Consider the following 18,574-nt stretch of genomic DNA (forward strand, 5'->3'; position numbering starts at 1 on the left):
GTGCGGGGAGGACACGGGGAGCCCGGCGCAGTGAAGGGTGGCTGTGCTGAAGCTGAGGTCTGCTCTGTGCCCGCAGGGACCCTGCGGTGCTGCCACTGCTGTGCCCTGACCCCACCAAATGGGTTTGCACCTCTCACCGTGCCCCACCGAATCGGTAAGGTCGGGCAGAGGCAGCGGGTTACGCCGGGGACGGTCCCTGCCCCGGGGCTGTCACAAGGCCAGCCCGTCTGGAAGGAGCTGCCTTTGTGCCGAGGCCAACATGAGCTCTGCGGTCTCGTTCGGGGTTTTACAGCTCAACGACTGCATTTCCCTACTTGGGGAAATTCCTGTTTGCGTCATCCCCGCTCCGAGTGGCCAAACGCACTTCTTGTTACTGAAACTGCGTCTGAAACAAAGGGTCCATCGGCCAGAGAGCCAGGGCTGTGGAAGCAGTCCCGTCCCTGTTTATGTGCACGGGGCCTCTCTGAGCGATGCCTTTGCCCTGACGTGACACGTGCCGCGGTGCTGATGCTGGGAGTCACCAACGTCCCTTGAGCAGTGCCCGGGCCTTTGGCTGGTGCTGGTGGCTCCTGGCTCGGGGGGCTTCAGCCTCCTCCCGGCTGCGTGTGCCCATCCCGTGCCATTGACCGTGCTCGTGTCCTGCCCTGTGTGCCGGGGGACGGTGGCCACCACCTGCAGCCCCACTCGCCCGCAGCCACCTCCCCCCGTGTCCCGCAGCTCCGCGGTCCCTGTCCCAGCGCAGCACCGCGGGGCCGGCCGCCAGAGGAGGCTGTTGCTCCGCCAGAGCGCACCGGGGCTCTCCGCCGGGATTGAAGCGGCCACGGAGCCGGGGCTGCTCCCTCGGGCCGGTTCGGGGGCGGACGGGGCAGAGACTTCACCGGGTCCGAGCGCGGCGCTGCCCTCACTGCATCGGGTGGGGAATCACGGAGAGGCCGCGGGAGAGCCGCGGCTCGGGGCAGTCCCGAGGAGCTGGTGCCGAGCCGGTGGGTGATGCCTCCTCCCGCAGCGGCAGGGCTGAGCGCTGGGGCGGTGCTCGGCTTCGAACCCATCATTCTGGTCACGGAGTTCACTCCCCGGATTTGGGCGGCAGGGCGGAGCGGGGCTCAGTGTCAAAGCCGCGGCACCCTCCCCATGGGCCCCTGGCAGCTCTGCAGGCACAGAGAGCGAGGAACCAGGAGCAGGGGAGATGAAAATCCTCCTGAAAGTGCGATCGATCATCCAGCTCCTTCCTCGCCTGCTCTGCTCGGCCAGAGCGGGCGCCGCGGCAGCTGCTGAGATGAGAGCCCCTGTGTGCCCTGACTCCTGTCCCCAGCCCCTGTCGTGCCATGCCCCACAATCCAGCTCTTGGGGTTAATGGCACCTGAATGATGCCATGGAGGCTGCTGCTCCATAACAGCTCTAATAGCTCTGATCCATAACCACCGGCTGTGGTGGTGCCAAGATGCTGGCATGGGGAGGCTGGGGCTGGGTGGTGCTGATATTTGAGGCCTGGCGGCAGCCCCATGCCATACATGGTGTGCCGGCTGGCAGCACAGGCAAGCAGCCTCCCAAAATGGGGTTTTTATTACAGCCATACATCACTGCGGCGCCTGATGCGGGCAGACGGCAGCGATTTTTCTTCGTGGTTTACAGACAAATGAGGGGAAGGAAAATTGATGTGAACTTTGCTATAGCGAGAGGTCGGGCGCGGGCAGGGAGCTGGTTATGGATGAGCCGGGGGCTGCCTGGTCCCGGCCCTTCTCTGGGCTGGATGGCTGGGAGCACTGCAGCGGCAGGGCCGGGAGCATCGTGTCCAGTGTGGGGACTGTGCTGCAGCTCTAGTGGCTGGAGGAGGGGGAGCTCTGGCTTTCCCAGCCCCCATTGCCCGCAACACGTCCTGAGCAGGCGGCTGTGCCCGTCCCTGGCTGTGGGGATGCTCGGAGGGATGCTAAGGGGGAGCATGTGGGCAGGGTGATTAATTCCAGCCGGGATTCAGTAGCGCTGCAGACGCTGTTTGGACGTGCAGCATCGGGTGAGCTGCTGTCAGCGCCTTCTGTCGACGTCTCGACTGCTTTTACCACTGTTAAAGATGCCTGCAACCACCACAGTCCTGCCCAGTATAAGATAACAGTTAATACCCTCCAATAGCGCCTATCAGCTTCTCCATAAGGCCCATAAATATTAATACAATTCTAATTAGTTCCTTTAAATACATTACCTAAGTGAAGCGTTTCCTGGGCAATAAATCAGCGGCAGTTCAGCACCATTAAGCAGATCATGCACTCTCCCCGCCTGTCCCGTGGCCAGTCCTGCTTGCCAAGGGATGGGGCCCACAGCAGCCTGTGCTGTGCCATGTGAGGGCTGGTGGTGCTCCTGCCTTGGGAGTTTCCAGCTGTGGGATGGGAAAGGAGGTGGGTTCTGGGGCTGGAACAGCCATGTGCTGGTGTCTGCTCTGATGCCTTCCTGCTGTGCTCGAGGGCTCTCCCAGCCCATGTCATGACAAAGCAGCTCTGCATGGGGAGGATGCATTGTGCGGTGGTTGCACTGGAAAAGAGCAAATACCAAACTCATTTGCTTGAGGAGAAATTAATACAGTGTGAAACACGTAGTGGGTGATTTAAGAAGTGAATTTAAAATCTCAACACTAATAGATTTTTTCATAAGGTCAGAGGAAAGATTAAACTCTCCAGACAAGCACAGCACTTGCCATTTCCAGCTTCGTTTGCACCATAAATATTTGGGGCTGGTGCCATGTGCCTGCGCTGCCCATGTGGGTCAGATCCTGCTCGCCTTGGTGAGGTGATCTCAGATCCAGGCCTGGTGCTGCGTGAGCAGCAATGTCCCGGCATGCTGCCATTTCCAGCTCCTCTTCCCACTGCCCAGCAGGGACCAGGATTGATAGTAAGAGATTTGAAAGGCTCCAAATGCGGAGGTTGTATCACGGAGCCACCCCATCCATCACGAGACGTCCATTATTAAGTAACACCCTGCACGCTGGGCTGATTTCACACCTTATCTGAACCCAGCAGCTGTGCCCTAAATCCTGAGCGCTGTGACTGTCTGGAGGAATTCGGCTGCCTGTGCTCAAAATTAGTGTTAGCATCTATCATTTCCCCACACCAAATGGCTTTTGTGTCGGCACTTGGCAGCACTCATCTGTCACAAGGGCTCTGGCTGCCCAGGTCTGTCCCCTCTCTGTCACTTGCAGGACCCCGCGATGGCAAAACATCACCCAAAGGACAAGTGAAGCCGTTGGGCCTCTCCCTTCTGCCCGGGCTGGTGGCACCGCTGGTGGCGAGCACCTCCTCCGTCCCCTTTGGCACAGCAGGCACCAGCTCTGCTCCTGGCTGGGCTGTCCCCATCCCTCCATCCCCATGCAGCCAGGCACAGCCTGCAGCCCCTGTCTGGGCACGTGGTTCGCGGTGCCATGGTGCCGCGGTGCCGGGCCCCTCCTGGCTGCTGCTGCCTGCAGCTGTCCCTGGCGAGGAGCTCCTGCCAGGCAGGCGATGCTGGAGCTGTCGGTGTGATGAAAAGCCTCCTGCAGCAATGCAGATAACATACAAGCACAGGTCAAGCGAGGCCCCTGTAGCCCATCCATCAGGCGCAGCAGCTACAGGCGCTCCCTGTGCCACCATCTGATGCACGTTATCCGGCACAAATGTGTATCTTCCCCCAAGGTTAAACGGATGAGTGAGGTTCAGGCACTGACAGCTCCGCCTGCCCCGGCGCGAGCGATAAACGAGCTGCAACAACCAGAGGGAGAAAAAAAGGGTTTGTTTTCTGTCAGATTCTCCTTTTGATGGTGCTGGCATGAGGACAGCGGCAGCACAGGGACAGAGGAAGCGGATCAGCTCCCGGTGTGGCCGTGGGGCGGGTGGTGATGGGTGATGTCACAGCCATGGTGGCTGTAACCGTATCACCGGTGGTGATGGACGGGCGGGAGCGAGGACTTGCCATGGCTCTGGCGCATGTGCTCAGTGCAGCCCCAGCACAGTGCCGAGCTGTGCCCACTGTGTCTCTGGCTCTGCCTGCTCCGGGCACTGCTGGTGCTGGGGCTGAGCACGGTGCTGCGGTGCATGCCAGGCCGGCGTCCTGCCACGCTGCCACTGCCCTCGCTCAATGTCACACTTGGAGCCTGTCAATGTGAAGAAAGGGTTGCGGGCGATAAGTGATCGCGCTGTCAGCCCCGGGCGCTGATTTACCACGGCGGCGCTAACGGAGCGCGGATTTCTCTTAATCTAAATTGAAAACTACTCAAGTAGAAAAATAATTTCATTGCTTCATGTTGAAGGGGCGGGGGGAGAGGGAGGGGAAGAACTCCACAGGGCGGGGGGCCTGGGGCTGCCCGTGCCCCCCATGGCTTGCTCCCAGTCCGGGGCAGCACCGCCAGCCCATCAATCTGGATCTGCAGTATGAAATACCTGGAGGGGCTGGGAGTGGGAACGGGAATGGGCTGTGCCAGTGTGAGGGGTCTGGCGCATGGCCATTTCAGCATGGGGATCCCCATGCTGAATCCCAGCATTCAGGAGGTCAGGATTCAGGTCTGCAGGAGTCATTTTCCATTAGCCAGGAGATGGGACAGGGGTGGGGGGGCCACAGCGTGGTCCCAGCCCCACTCGAGGCTATGCCGCAGGTCCCCGGTGCTGGCACAGGTGGGGATGTGCTGCCTTGCAGAGAGATGGGTAATTTGGAGTGCGAGCAAATTCTGGGCGCATTTGCTGAGCTGGGTAATAACGTGCCCAGCGAGCTGCAGCCCGAGCACGCTGCCAAATTAAAGGGATTTTTTTCCCCTTTAATTTAAAAGTCACCGTTGGGAAATCTCCGTTGGCCACGGCACTGATTTCCCCCCGGCCGCCTTCCTGCAGAAACCTTTAATTTTGATTGTCACACTTTGTGGAGTTTAACTCGAAGAAACAGAGCCATAAATAAGGTGCTGCTCTGGCTCCGAGGCTCCAGCTGTGCCGGGATGGTGACAGCACCAGTATGGCGGGATGGCAGGATGGGCATGGGCATCCCACCAGGACCATGGCAGGGGTTGCACTGGACCCCTTTGGCCTTGGAAGGCAGCACCAGGGAGGGTGTCAAAGGCTGCAGGTTTGGCTCTGGGCTCCACTCTGTCACTGGCGTGCTGTGGGGCCGGAGGAGCTGCCATGGGCAGCCTGGGGCATCTCCCGGTGTCTCTGGTCCCCACAGCTTGGTGGAACCAGCGTGTGACCCGTCCTCTCCCTGCTGGGGGTTTGGGAGGGAACCGCCTGGCAGCCTGGCTTGGCGCAGAGCTGGTGTGAGCTCTGGGAAGGTTCCAGCCCGTTTGCATTTCACCCTTCAGTAATTTCACATTTACAGGTGCAATTAAGAGGCCAGCCTGGCATCATGAAGCCATCAGTGTGGAGAGACCTGAATCCTGACCGGCTCCCATGTGTGTTTCCATCCCTGGCCATCCGTCTGTCCGTGGTCACATCGCGGTGATGCTGCAGTAACGGACCTCGACTACATTAGATGAGGTCTGTTTAACTTCAACGCTGCCTGAGCCCTTCAGGTGGTGGCACAGGGCACAAGCAGGGGGGAGTGGTGGTGTTGAATGGTGACCACAGCACAACCAGGGCTGTGTCCGTGCCATGTTCATCGCCTCAGCAACCCTGTGTTTTACAGGCAACCCACCAATGCAGCACTGCTGGCTGGACCGTGATGCCCAGGACACCACCAGCAGCACATCCCTCCTGTCCCCCTTCTCCCACTGCAGTGGGACACGGCTCGGAGAAGCCGTCTTTCCCTTTAAGCTTCCTCCCAGTTTAATTGGATAGGTTCGAGCCCCAGCTCATGATTTCTGCAGCAGTTTGGTCTGAGATTTCTTCCTTTGCCTCCATTATCCACTCTGATTAACTGAGGTGCCCCTGTCAGCGCTGCTCGGTGGCGCGGGGAGCGCCGGCGAGAACCTGTTAAAATGCATGAGCCTCTCCTAGCCAGCGATGCCCAACTGCAGGACGGGGGTGCAGCTGTGGGGTGGGGGGGCTGTCCGGGGCTGGTGGCGGTGCTGGGGTCCCGCGGGGTGGAGGGCTGCAGGCAGGGCCCCACCATCCTCCGTACTGCGGCTTTTCCAGTTCGCAGGCGCTCATTTCACATTCCAGCTCCAACTTGTTCCCTTTTTTTCCATTTTAATAACACCAAAAGCATCCGGAAGCACTGCAGCACCCGCGGAAGAGCGAGAGCTGACATAATTAAAAAGTGGCTTCAATCAGGCTGTTTTCCTAATGGTTTGTCCTATCAGCCCACACGGCCCTGCACCCCCGTGCTCCCAACCCCCTGAGGCATCATTTACATTCCTTAATAACCCCTCATCACTATTCATGACGTGGGGAGGGCAATAACGGCTGAGTGCACAGCACTAATTCAATTTCTGCGAGGCTCAGTGTGTTTAGTTAATCACCGCGGGACCCGGGTTACTCAGTACAATTATTTATTCAGAATTAGATCTCAAAGCATCTGGATTGAAACCTGAACTCGTGATAAAATGAAGCCGGGATTCGGCTGCCCCCGCCGCCGTCCCGCACCGCGCTCAGCCGCTGCTCCCGCACCAGCGCCCAGTGCCGCGCTCGGGGCAGCCTTTGCGGGTCACTTCTGGGTGCTGGCGGCAGAGGGGGGCTCTAGAGCAGGCGTGCGGGGGCCGGGGCCCTGCCTGCAGCAGCAGCACGGCCTGGGGGGCTCCCACATGCTCGGGCTTCGCCCCCGGCTGCGTGCGGGGGCTCGGGGTATCCTCCCTGCACGGCGCAGGTGCTGCCCCCGCTGTCTCGTTCCCATTCCGGGCTTTCAGCGCCGGTGCTTTCACAGTCCCCAGCAGCGGGGCTCTGCCGGGTTTGCAGCCGTCAGGGTGAGAAACGGCCCCTGAGCTGCTGCGCCTCTCCCGCGAGGCTGCCGGCTCCCGGCGATCACGTTTTATTTAGGGCAGTTAATGCAGCAGCTTCTCAAATTCCTTTGTTTTTCTGAATGTTCCCCCCCCAGTCCTCCCGGGGAAGCGAATTGACCGTGCTCTATCCCTTCCTCTAACGAGGAGAGGCTGCAGGCAGGAGGTGCCGTTCTGAGTGAAGACTATTCACAGATCATAGGACCATGGAATGGTTTGGGTTGAAGGGGCCTTAAAGCTCCTCCAGCTCCAACCCCTGCCACGGGCAGGGACCCCTTCCACTGGAGCAGCTTGCTCCAAGCCCCTGTGTCCAACCTGGCCGTGAGCATCCCTGGTGCCTGCCTGCATCCGAGGTCTCCTGCTGCACTTTGCAGGTTTTACAGCCATGGGGGTATTTATTGCCCTGGGTCAGCGCTGCTCGAGGGATCCAGCTGTGCCCCGGCTGGAAGGACCCCAACGCTGCACACGGCAGAACCAGAGGATGCGCTGATGAACCCTTTATCCCATCTTCCACACACAGATTTGTCATGTTAATTCTGGCATGATGGATGCCGCTGCTCTGTAACGGAGCCACGGTGTTATAAATGTGGCTCAAACAAATTGACGAGAGCCAGACCAATGAATCTAATCGGTTTATTATTGCTATTACAGCAAGCAAAACAGCGCTGGGCGGCCGGGGAGTCTCTGCTCTGCCAACAGCACGCACCCCACTTCCCCAAAGTCACTGGTTTTATACTCTTCTTCATCCGATGTACGTGTCACTTCCTGGCGTATCTGCGTCGTTGTGACCCGTTGATAAGGGGTCTCATGCTGCCTCCCGGTGGGTGTGGGGAGGAAGGCTCCTTATCCCCTTCCCCCATACACCCTTTACTTTACCGGATGCCTGCGGTCAATGAGCAAAATGTCGTAATTTTCCAATAACTCTTAAGCAAGCAAGATTTGATTAACAAACGGGAATTTACTCATTACACCGGGACGCTCCAAACGTTATCCACATCTTTAATTTGGTGGGCGCTGAGCGCGGGCTCCCGCCGCGATGTGCGCAGGAGCCACAGGCGGTGCCGTGCGGGAGCACCGCAGCTCGGAGCCCGTTTCTAACGCTAAGTCACAATAAATCCCGCCAGGCTCTTTAATTGCTCCCATTTGTTAAGCTGCGAACGCTGAACAACGGTTGAGCGTTGGAACGGTTCGGGTGCAGCCGCTGACGCTGCCGTCCAGCGGTGCGCACGGGGCGCGCTGGCGCGGGGCTCGGCGGAAGGATACAGGAACAGGAGGCTGGCGGATGGCGCCGCAGCGCGGAGGCGGCCGCGACCTTTGCCCTCGTAAGGCCGCTTAAGAAGTAGCCCCGGGCGCTTTGCGGCGGTGCCGTGCTTTTTGCCTCTCGCTTTCCGGCAGAGTGGCGCGCTCCCAGGCCTGCCTTACGGCGCGGTGTCGTGCGGCCCCGGTTGTTGGCGACAGTTCCGCGGTGGCGGGGCCCGGCCGGTGCCATGGACGTGGGGGAGCTGCTCAGCTACCAGGTGAGCGGCGGCCACCGGGCCCGGGGGAGCGCCCCGGCTCTTCCTGCCGCCCCCCTGGGGAGGGACGCGGCGGCCCCGGCCGGGAGCGCGGTGCTTGGCCGTTGGTGTCGGTAGCGCCGCAGGGCCGGGCCCGCCGCAGCTCCGGGCGGGCCTCCGTGCGGAGCGTGCCCGGCCGCGCTCGCAGGGCCCCGGTACGGTGCCGCTGAGGCGAGGCCTGTCCTGCCCTGGGACACGAGGAGCCCTGGTGGGAGCCGGTTACCGGGGCTGCTGAGGGCCGCGGCCGCGCCGCTGATGGGTTCTACCGGCCAGACGCGGTTCGGTGCCGCTGCCGGGCCCTCTGCCGAGTAAAACCAGCGCTGGTTTCTGCCCTGTGCTCTCGCTCTTCCTTCCCCTCTTTCAGGACAAACCCCATCCTATTCTCACCGGAGCCCCTGGGAAAGTTTTCCTCCTTGGGAAAGTTTCCTTTTATCCTGTGAATGTTCTGCTCCCGGTGTGTGGCTGCGCCTTGTTCGGAGCTCGGTTATAACGTGGATGGTGTTTCAGCGCCCGGGGGTAGGTTCACGTCCCTGTGTGGCTCGGGGCCGGTGCTGCCTTTCTGTGTGCGGCAGTGTTGGCTGGTACCTCAGTGCCCGGCGTTATCCCAGCACAGGAGCTGTGTGACTCGATCCAGGTCTTAATTCCAGGCACAGGATTCCTTATGGAATGCCTTCCCACATGCCCCCGGTGTGTGTTGTTCTGGGGGGACACCGTGTGTGTACAGAGGTGGAAGGAGCATCCTGCTGCACAGCACGCGTCTGGGTGTCCAGAGGGTGTCCCTGGGAGGTGCACAAGCAAGGAGGGGATGTTGGAGGTTACCTTTTAGTCTGGTGGATTTCTCACCATCTCTTGAGTTCAGACCTCCCCAGTGGGGTTAGGGTTGGGGTGAATACAGGTGAGGGGAGTGAGGAGCAGGAGGTGGATAAACGGCCCTGTTGGTCCTGAGAAGTGGGATTCCCCTCTGCGAGGGCTGAAAGATGGAAACGGGAATTGGAAGGAGCAGGTTCTGCTGCTTCCAGGCCATCAGGTGTCTGCCATGGCTCTGAGTCAGGCAGAGCAGGAGCCTTTCTGTGTTCTTGGAAATGCACACTCTTGTCCACCAGGAGAATCAGATAGAGTGGTTCTGTGGTGCCTGTGCCACAGAAAGGAGTCCAACCTGTGTGTGGTGGAGAAATGAAGGGAGCTCTGTGTTGTTCCCAACTGATGGGCTGTTGCTTCTGTGAGGAGGAAGAGCGCTCAGGGGCTGCTGAGGAGGAGGATGGCTGCTGTCTGGTGCCATGAAGATGGCTGCTGTCTGGTGTCATGAGGCTGCCTTGGGCACAAGCTGGCCCCTTTCCTGTCTTGGGCTGGTTCAGGATCTCCTTTACCATTGCTGCTGGGGTGGCACTGGCTGTTGGGGGCAGATGTTGTGCTCCTCAGCCATCTGATTTTAATCTCTTGCTGCAGATGAATCTGTCTCCTCAGCTTTCCTCAGCAGAGCCCACAATAATTGCTTTACTCTTGCACTGTTTTGAATTTGTCTCCTCTAAATGCCTGATCTGTGCCCTTGCTTAATCAAGATGATGTTCTCCCTCGCTGCCAAGCCCGGCGTGGAAGAGTTTGGGCGCTGTGCCACCGACTCAGCACCACGTGTGGGGAAAAGGAGCCTCCTCCGACAAAAAATACAATTAAACAGCACCTGGCAGTTTATACAAGCTCAGAAATCCATAAACTTTATGTGTTGCTGCAAAACAGTTGCAGATGGTCTGAGCTGATGGTTAAATATCGCTGCTGTTCTGCCTGGCTCCTATATCTGGTCTCCCATTATGGGGGTAACGGAGGGGACAGAGCCAACCCTGGCTCTTCCAAGAGATTCCTTCCAGTTGGGAGTAATAATGGAGCCTGCTTTAGCTGCCATTCAGTGCAGCTCTCGCTGCTGTGAGTGATCATTACAAACTGTTCATTTTTTTAATGCACTATTAGTAAAGTCAGATAACAGAAGCAGCAGCAGGTAAGGGATGAGGTCTGACTTGGGCTGGGCCGTCTGCTCACTGGGAATGGGCTGAGTGTGGTTTGTAGTGAGATGAGTCCCTGTGGATCAGCAAAGGCACGATTGCTGCTGCTGTAGCTCATTCCCTGTAAATCTGCACTGGAATGGGTCCCCTGGTGCAGGGGCCGTTCGGCTGTGCAGGGTTTTAACTCCAGCCTTGTTGTCCTGGTTCTTCTCATCCTGCTTTTGGCTTCAAACATGGAGCTGTCACTGGCCCCATGTGGCAGAGCCTGCGTGTACTTGCTGGTGTGCTGGTACCCAGGCTGGTGCGCTGGTACCCAGGCTGGTGCACTGCTGGCTGCAGCTGAGCTTTCAGTTTACTTTTTGCTGTGTTATCCCTGGCCATCAAACCAGGGCAGGGAAGGTCCCTGCCCCGCGGGGTCCCAAAGGCTGCACTCCTCAGGGTGGGTCTGGAGAGGATGAGGGCTCTTTCTCTCTGACAGTAATAATCCATATCCATGGGAGTACAGAGCATGACTTGTGATTCGGTTGCCTCAGCTTATGTGAGTTTGAGCTCTTGGGGCTTGCTGAGATTTCTGGATTTTCCTGGTAGCAGTTCCCCATTTTTGACACTCAGTCCTGCACCATCCGAAAGTGTGGGGTTTCGGGAACAAACCCCAATCAAAGTACAGTTATCAAAGCTTGGTTCATCACAAATGCTGGATGCAAAATGAAGACGTTAGTGACGATACCTCTAGAGACTGGGGCTTGCCCTCAGGGGTCCTGCCCTGGCAGCTCCTGCAGCGCTTGCTGCTGTGGCAGCTCAGGGCACGCTGCGGCCGCTGCAGGAGCTGCATCACTTAGGAAGATTTATTTCAGGTTTCATTAACAATTTCTGAGCTCGCAGTAACGAGGTTACGTACAAAGCAGATGTCTCAGTAATGTGAAACTCCATTACAGAGGCTCCTCCAAACCTGCCTGGTGCTCAGAGAAGGCTGGAAGCAACTGGGGGCCTAAACGACATTCTTGGATCTGATGGGATGCTTAATCTTGATATTAATGTGCTACCAGTGCTCTGAGGGAGACAGGCCGTGGGCAGAGCCTGTCCTGTGCTTGGGGTATGGTTGCTGTCATGTCTGCTGGGTGCTTGTGCTCCAGGGGCTGTGACCAGTGGGTGCTTCCAGGGCAGGTCTGTGCCCACCTATGGTCTGTCCTTACTGCAGAGCACATATGGCTGGGTCTGGGAGGGAAATAAAGGTAATTCCCTTCACCAGTCATGAGCTTTTGTTTACTTGCATTTTATAAATGTCAACTTCTTAAAGCCCTTTTGCATTTGCTGCTTTTTGTGTGGTGATATCAGCGTTAGATTTAAATGAAAATGTCTTTGGAATAAATTACTGTGAATGCTCTGCGCTCCGTGGAACAGAATTAAGCTTAACTAACAAAACAATCCCACACTGCTCTTCTTGTGCCTTTACTCATGAATCCCAGCTCCTGGCCAAATGCACCTTAGCACAGCTGATTATAAACCCCATGTTTTACTTTGCAAACGAACTTTCCCTTCCCTACCAGAAAGCAAAACTTGTTTTGATGTGCATGAAGCTGTGACACTGTTTAAATGAATGTGTTAGGGCACAACGTATGTGTTTGCACAGCATCACTGTGAGGATGGTGGGACACAGGCACAGGGTGCCCAGAGAAGCTGTGGCTGCCCCATCCCTGGCAGTGTTCAAGGCCAGGTTGGACACAGGGGCTTGGAGCAAGCTGCTCCAGTGGAAGGGGTCCCTGCCCGTGGCAGGGCATGGAACTGGGTGAGCTTTAAGCTCCCTTCCAACCCAAACCATTCCACGATTCTGTGGTTCTATGGACATACACCAGTGTCAGCACAGCAGTGGATGTGCTTAATTCTTGTTGGTTGATGACAGTCTTCAAGCAAATGCAAACCTCAGGAGAGTCAATGGGCAGAGGCTGATGCTCACCTTGAACCAGCAGCCCCTGACCATGGGAGCTGGGCAGGCACTAGGTGCCTCCCTCCAGCCCCTGTTCCTTGGTTTCAGTAGTGCTGGAGAACAGCAATATTCTGAGTGAGGTTTTGCATAACATCAATAACAGAAGGAAAAACCTTAATGCCCACTTAATGTGTTTGCTGGGAATTCAATTACTGCCTATTGCTGCTCTGTTGCAGCATTAATAATTGCACACAGGGCAGCTCCATAATTTATCATAATGATTCCTGGGATGTGTGACAGAAGATTCCTCCCCCCAACAGTGCACAAATACAAAAAGGATAAAGCAGTTGAGGCTGAGGCAGGGTGTAAATGCTGCTGCTGAGGGTGTGCTCGGAAGAAATGGCTTGGTGTCATAATGGAGTTTTAATTTGGATTTGTTGAGGTGGTGCAGCCCCTGCCCATGGTCCCTCTCTGCATCTGACACCCCTCTGGTCCCTCTTTACAGCCACTCCTCACTGAGGGGTTTGTTCCTCTTTTAATGCTTAGAAATGAGTATGGAATGAGATTCTGAGCCCTGGGCACAGAGCAGCCGGGGCAAATCTTGTGGGGCCTTTTGCTAGAGGGTTCAGGATTCCCTGTTTCTGTTGCTGTGTGTAATGCTGGTCTGTCACGGGTGGGTCGGGATGAACTGGCTGTTACTGAGTGAGGGGAAGGGCAGGGACCTTTGTCTCTAAGGGCGCTGAGTAAGGAACATGTATTTACCATGGGTTTTTCCTTAGTCGGTTCCTTTAGAAGAGCACCTTTTCTCTTTTTCTTTATTGGGTTGCTCATTGCTTGGGGAGGGTTTGAACTCCTGGTTGTTGACAATGGCACATTTGTTTCTAAATGGATCTGTGTGAAATTAGACTTTAATGTACCTAGAAGAGAAGTAATAGGAATTTGCTTTAAAAAGAGCCCCAACAACCATCCCCCCCCATCCCTCAACCCCTTCTGGCAAATGAATTTTCATTTCAAAGAATCTCTGGGTATGCTTCTACTTCCCAGCTATTGAATTATGAGCTGAGTAACTGCTTTAAAAGTGCATGGGAGCACTTTAGAAAAGTTTAAAGTCTGGAATGTTCTGTCCCTAATGGAAGTGGAAATGGCAGAGAGGATGTAGGGAGGAAGGAGATGGATAACAGGTTTGAACAGGTCTAGCTGGGGGCCAGCACCGAGAGCTTCCATTTGTGCTAACTGGGAGCAGAAACTTGTGGTGATAACTTGGTAACCCTGCAAACAGCCCAGCTGGCGGCCAGGCTGGTCCAGCTGGCTTCTGGGTGTAATGGGCACTTTGGGGGCCTTCTGGGTGCCATGGGCACTTTGGTGCTGCTTGGGTGGAGTCTTTTGTTGGGTTGGGTTTTGGGTTTTGTTTTGCATCTCTCCCAGGGCAGGGTTTTCCTGGGAGCAGAGCTTTCCTTTGCTGGCTTTCCCTTTCCATGGAGGTAAATAGCTGCTGGATGCTCCCTGAGCTGTGCAGAGGAGCAGCTGGAGCTGACCTGCGGTGTGCACGTCCCGCTCAGGATTGCAGCTGGAATGCTGTAGGAACAGTGATGGGAAGTCAAAGTGTTTTTCCTGTGGTCATTGTTCTTAACACACAGGCTGCTTCCAAATAGTAAAGAATTAAGCTTTCTTGTAGGTGTAGAGCATGGGCTGCTCTGTTCCAGCCTGGTTGTCCTTCAGAAAAATAAGACACACCAAATTTAATATCCTTGTAGTGCTTGAGGGGAGAGCTTCTTCTTCTATTGCAAATGCTGCCATCCATTTTTGCCTAGATTAAACCACAGGATCAGGGTTAATGGACCTTTTCCTTGTCCCTGGCAAATTACCTTTAATTTTGACAATTAAATAGAAATTGTGGCACAAAATCATGGGTCAGTGGCTGGGGCTGGACTCCTGCCTCGGAAGCCGTAGCCTTTGCCTGCGGAGATGTTTTCCTGGGAATGGTGTTCATAGATCAAACAAGGTAGGATGTTGACACAGCTCTTGGCAGAGGCATTCATCTGCCCATGTGATGTTCCACTTCACTAAATTAATTTCCTTTCCCATTTTCAGAGCTGTTGAGCGCTGTGTAAGCAAATGTTTGAAGCCACTTGTACAAATTTCCTCGGTGTGCCTTGTAATACTGGAGTTCTGCCTTGCAAGGGTTGCAAGGACTTGTACTCATTCCTCTCTTTCCCTGGCTGTAGCCTAACAGAGGGACAAAAAGGCCCCGGGATGAAGAGGAAGAGGAAATCAAAGCCCGTCGGAAGCAGGCGAGCACGCGGGAGCACGGCCGTCACCGGGAAGAGGAGTCGGCTGTGCTTGAGGAGACTGATGATGAGAAGAAGAAACTCCTTCAGATAATTGAGAGGGATGGTGAGGAGGAAGAGGAGGAGGTAAATCACCAGTGTCCTGTGGGAAAGGGAAGGTGGGGAAAAGGAGCAAACACTAAATCACTTCTCTGATTTCCATTTCTTGGCGTGCAGATGATGAGACCAGCTGGTGATTTCCACATGCCTCATGCAGCATGAGGTTACAGTTTTACTTCCCTGCCCCATGGAGTGTTCATGAATTCCAGACAGGGCTTGTCACAGATATCCTCTGAGGGCTTAAGGGGGGGCATGAGGAAGGAGGAAGGGAAAGCTTTCAAGCCTAATCTCTGCTTTAGGCTGGAATTGCCTTCTAAAATGTATTTTTAGGAAGCAGCTTGTGTTTGATCCCATTTCCTCACTGTTGTTCATCAGTGCCCCAGCCATGCAGCACCTCCCTTCTCCCCTCTCTGGAGCTGTGCAGCAGCAAATAACCATTCTGCTGTGCAGGAAAGGTCTTGGGTCAGAGGGCGGGTGGCAGCTGTCAAGGGTAAGTGATTTCAAGCCTTCGAGACAGAAATTCAATGCAGCATTGGCCTTTCTGCCAAGGGCCAGGGAAAAGATCACTTTATAAATGTGACACGTGGATTGGTATAAATCTCGAAGATATTTGCTTCCTGCTGCCTGTTTGATAAAAACCCAAGTGATATTCACCACCACAGGATCATGTAGGTTTGTAAAGTATCACTGTTCTCTGTACACAGCATTACTGGCCTTCCTCTCTGAAAGGCTCCCTGGCTTTTTGATGTTGAGCTATTGCCATGGCAGTGGCTGCTGATAGCGAAGGATAGCGCAGGATTTCTGTATGGGTCAGCTCCTGTGAGATGAATGGACTCAGACAAGGTCCTCTTGACTGGCTGAAGCCTCGTGGATTCCTGCAGTGCACAAGTCCCTTGTCTTTGTCAAGCAGAGCTCACTCAGCCAGACATCTTAAGGACTGACTTCCAAGGCTCCTTTAGACCCAAAGTCTCTCATTTATTATCTTCAATGCAGTTGATGTAAACGCCATTAAAATGTGCTTTGTAGCATGGAATCTGCTGGAAGGGAGCTAATCTGTGGGGCGCCGCAATACTGAATGCAAATTAAATAAAGATACAAATAGAGGAGAGGGGAGAGGTTCCACAAGAAATCTGTGTTGGCAGTGTTTTAATAAAAGTGCACTAAAGTCATGAAGCAGGGAAGGTAACAGCAGTGTGTCTGAGGTGTCGGGTGGGAGCCGGCGTTCTGTCAGTGCTGTGCAGTAAATGTGTGTTGCCAACCGAGAAACACCTCAGAAGCACTTAAAAAAAGTACTAGAGTAAAATATTGATTTTTATTTTTTTCCTTCTGAAACTAGCCATGAAAGCTTATCCAAGTGAGGAAAATACAAAGAACATAAACTGAGGGTGGTTAAATGCAGAGCTGCGAAAGGAAGCAGCACAATGGGCTTCTGGAAAGAAACCGTCCATGATCATGAACTTTACTCTGGTACATCAGAAGCAAAAAGCCTCAGGAGGTGCTGATGGTGCTGGTAATAACGGTTATGGAAGAGCAGTGTGAGGAAGATGAGCCACGGCAGGGTTGGTTTGGGGGTTTTCATTGATGCTCAGGGTCAGAAAGGGTCAGGAGCAGTTCTGGTTCTTTTCCAAGATCCTTCCATCATAAATCATGGTTTAATGACAATCTGACTTACAGGTTTTTGCTCTCAGGAGCTTGCTCAGGTCCTTGTTGGAGTAAATCCACAACTAACAGTAACAGTGTGGGGGTTTTGGCAGGTTTCTGACACTGCTGGGGTAACACCTTGCTCCTGAAGGGTCTGAGCCAGGCCACAGTCTCACCACATCACTGTGCTCTTGGTTTTTCTGGGTAATTGTTCCAGCCATCCCAAGCTGTTTTGTGCTCTCTGGTTTGGTTAGGAGGAACCTTTGGATGAAAGTTCAGTGAAGAAGATGATTCTTACCTTCGAGAAGAGATCGTACAAAAACCAGGAGCTGCGGATCAAGTTTCCTGACAATCCAGAGAAGTAAGATTGTGCTCATCCCCTGCTGCCCTTTTCCCTTTTAGGTTTCAGCCCTGAATCAACTTCTTGACTATACGTATGTTTTTAGTTACACAAGGCTCATGTAACAGCAGTTATCACCATGTTCTAAATTGTATTTGAAACTAGACTTGTTGACACGTCTTGCCTGGCATCTCCTGGAGGATGCTGGGCTCTGCTTTGAGGGGACTGGGCACTGAACACACCTTGTGCACCTTTTCCCTTTTCTTTAGCCATGGTTTTGTCTCCCCAGGTTCATGGAGTCCGAGCTGGATTTAAATGACATCATCCAGGAGATGCACGTGGTCGCCACAATGCCGGACCTGTATCACCTGCTGGTGGAGCTCAACGCGGTGCAGTCCCTCCTGGGGCTGCTGGGCCATGACAACACAGATATCCTTTGGCTGCTAAAGCAGCTCTCATGAGAGAGGCTTTCTACAGGCTTTGCTGTAATCTCCTGTATCCTGCTCTTACAGGCTCCCATGTTTTTCTCTTCTCTCCCATCACACTGAATTTATGTCTTCTTTCTTTTTTTGTTCAAGTGAAAGTCTTCTCTCTTCAAGTAATATTGATTCTGTATTTTTTCAGTGCTGTTATTCTCCTTTCATGTTTTATGACCCTTTCATCCAGGTGTGAGTAGCTGTATTAGGGTGTGGGCAGATGAGAGCACAGGAAGAGCTGAGGTGTGGGTTTAGCAGCTCCTTGAACTGTGAACAACCCTTGCCTGGAACAGCCCCGATGAGAACAGAACCAGTTTGTCCCTTTCTCCTGAGGCTGAGCTGTCACTCCATCAGCTGTTCGCTGCAGGCTCCCTCACCGCAGGCTTGTAGGTGTGGTAAATTCTTAATGTGCCCACACCTTCACTTTGGCGTGCCCAGAGGTTGAGGTTTGAGTAGGCCCTCCAGTTACGGAAATACCGGAGCTGTTTCCGTGCTCAGTTAGTTCTGGTGTTGCTGAACCAATCCCTGTGTGCCCATCCCTTCTGCCTCTGACCATCTGAGGACATTTTGGAGAGTTTTCTGTCTATGCTGTCAGAGACTTTGGTAGCTTTGAACAGTAACTGTCATTTTTTGGATGTGCTGGTGCCTTGATGCTCAGCCGATAGATTGAACTATGCCTGGCTTACCGCTGGGCAGCCTTTAGAAGCAGAGCTCAGCCTGTATTGCTTGTGGCATATTCTACAGTAAATGAAGCTGGAAAATTGTGACACGATGTGGGAGTTGGTGTGTCTGTGTCCTGACAGACACTGGTAGACGGAGGGAGCAGTGAAGCCCAGCAGAAAGTGCTCTAGATGTAGACATGGGACTACAGCAGCTTTTCTTCTTCCTTTTTTATTGATTCATGACCTTAGCAAAGTGATTTATTCTTTATTTTTCTTTGTGTGAAGAAGCAGATAACACTTACCAGCTCCTCTGATGTTTTTTGAAATAGGCAATGTTAAAAGGACCGTTGGTGCTAAATGTTGTGGTCTGATGCACAGGTCTTGGTTTTCTTTTTTAGCCCTTTTCCTTAGTGCCATGTACTATCATTCATTCTTTCTAAGTGGGGGCAGTGATCAGAAGGTGGAACCAAAGCATTAATATTTTATGGCATATTGCTTCATATTAGAAAGAGTGCTTATGTGTTTGGGTGTGTGACTGGCATCTACCTGAGCCTTGGTGTGGTGAATGCTGGTCCCTGCAAAACACCAGCCCCCACAGCTTCCCTTATCTGTGATCTGGAATAAGAGTCACTTTCAAGTAAGCATTTGTTAAGGATTTACTGCTGTCCTGTGGGAAGCTCCCATGTGCATGACCAGCTTCATGGCTGCCAGCGTTTCAGA

General features: G+C 54.3%; 1 protein-coding gene and 1 long non-coding RNA gene across 3 annotated transcripts in view; both read left to right on the top strand.

The window, feature by feature from the left end:
• The first annotated feature begins 851 nt into the window (after positions 1 to 851).
• On the top strand, positions 852 to 5,905 carry LOC133262396 (uncharacterized). Of its 2 annotated transcripts, none has more exons than XR_009741294.1 (2): positions 852 to 913; positions 5,323 to 5,905. It is a non-coding gene; the product is annotated as an uncharacterized LOC133262396 (long non-coding RNA). The 2 variants fall into 2 exon arrangements; XR_009741293.1 differs by lacking the exon at positions 852 to 913 and adding an exon at positions 949 to 983.
• Positions 5,906 to 8,278: 2,373 nt separating this feature from the next.
• Positions 8,279 to 18,574, top strand: part of CTNNBL1 (catenin beta like 1) — a 42,664-nt gene continuing 32,368 nt past the window's right edge. The window contains exons 1-4 of the mRNA XM_061441927.1: positions 8,279 to 8,394; positions 14,574 to 14,762; positions 16,631 to 16,737; positions 17,006 to 17,145. Coding sequence (XP_061297911.1) covers positions 8,365 to 8,394; positions 14,574 to 14,762; positions 16,631 to 16,737; positions 17,006 to 17,145 — 466 coding nt within the window. The 5' untranslated portion in view covers positions 8,279 to 8,364. The remainder of the gene's footprint in view (positions 8,395 to 14,573; positions 14,763 to 16,630; positions 16,738 to 17,005; positions 17,146 to 18,574) is intronic.

This window comes from Pezoporus flaviventris, unplaced genomic scaffold, assembly GCF_033815535.1.
Source record: "Pezoporus flaviventris isolate CSIRO_AGI_PZ_B2104156 unplaced genomic scaffold, CSIRO_AGI_Pfla_v1 ptg000213l, whole genome shotgun sequence".
NCBI lineage: Eukaryota > Metazoa > Chordata > Aves > Psittaciformes > Psittacidae > Pezoporus > Pezoporus flaviventris.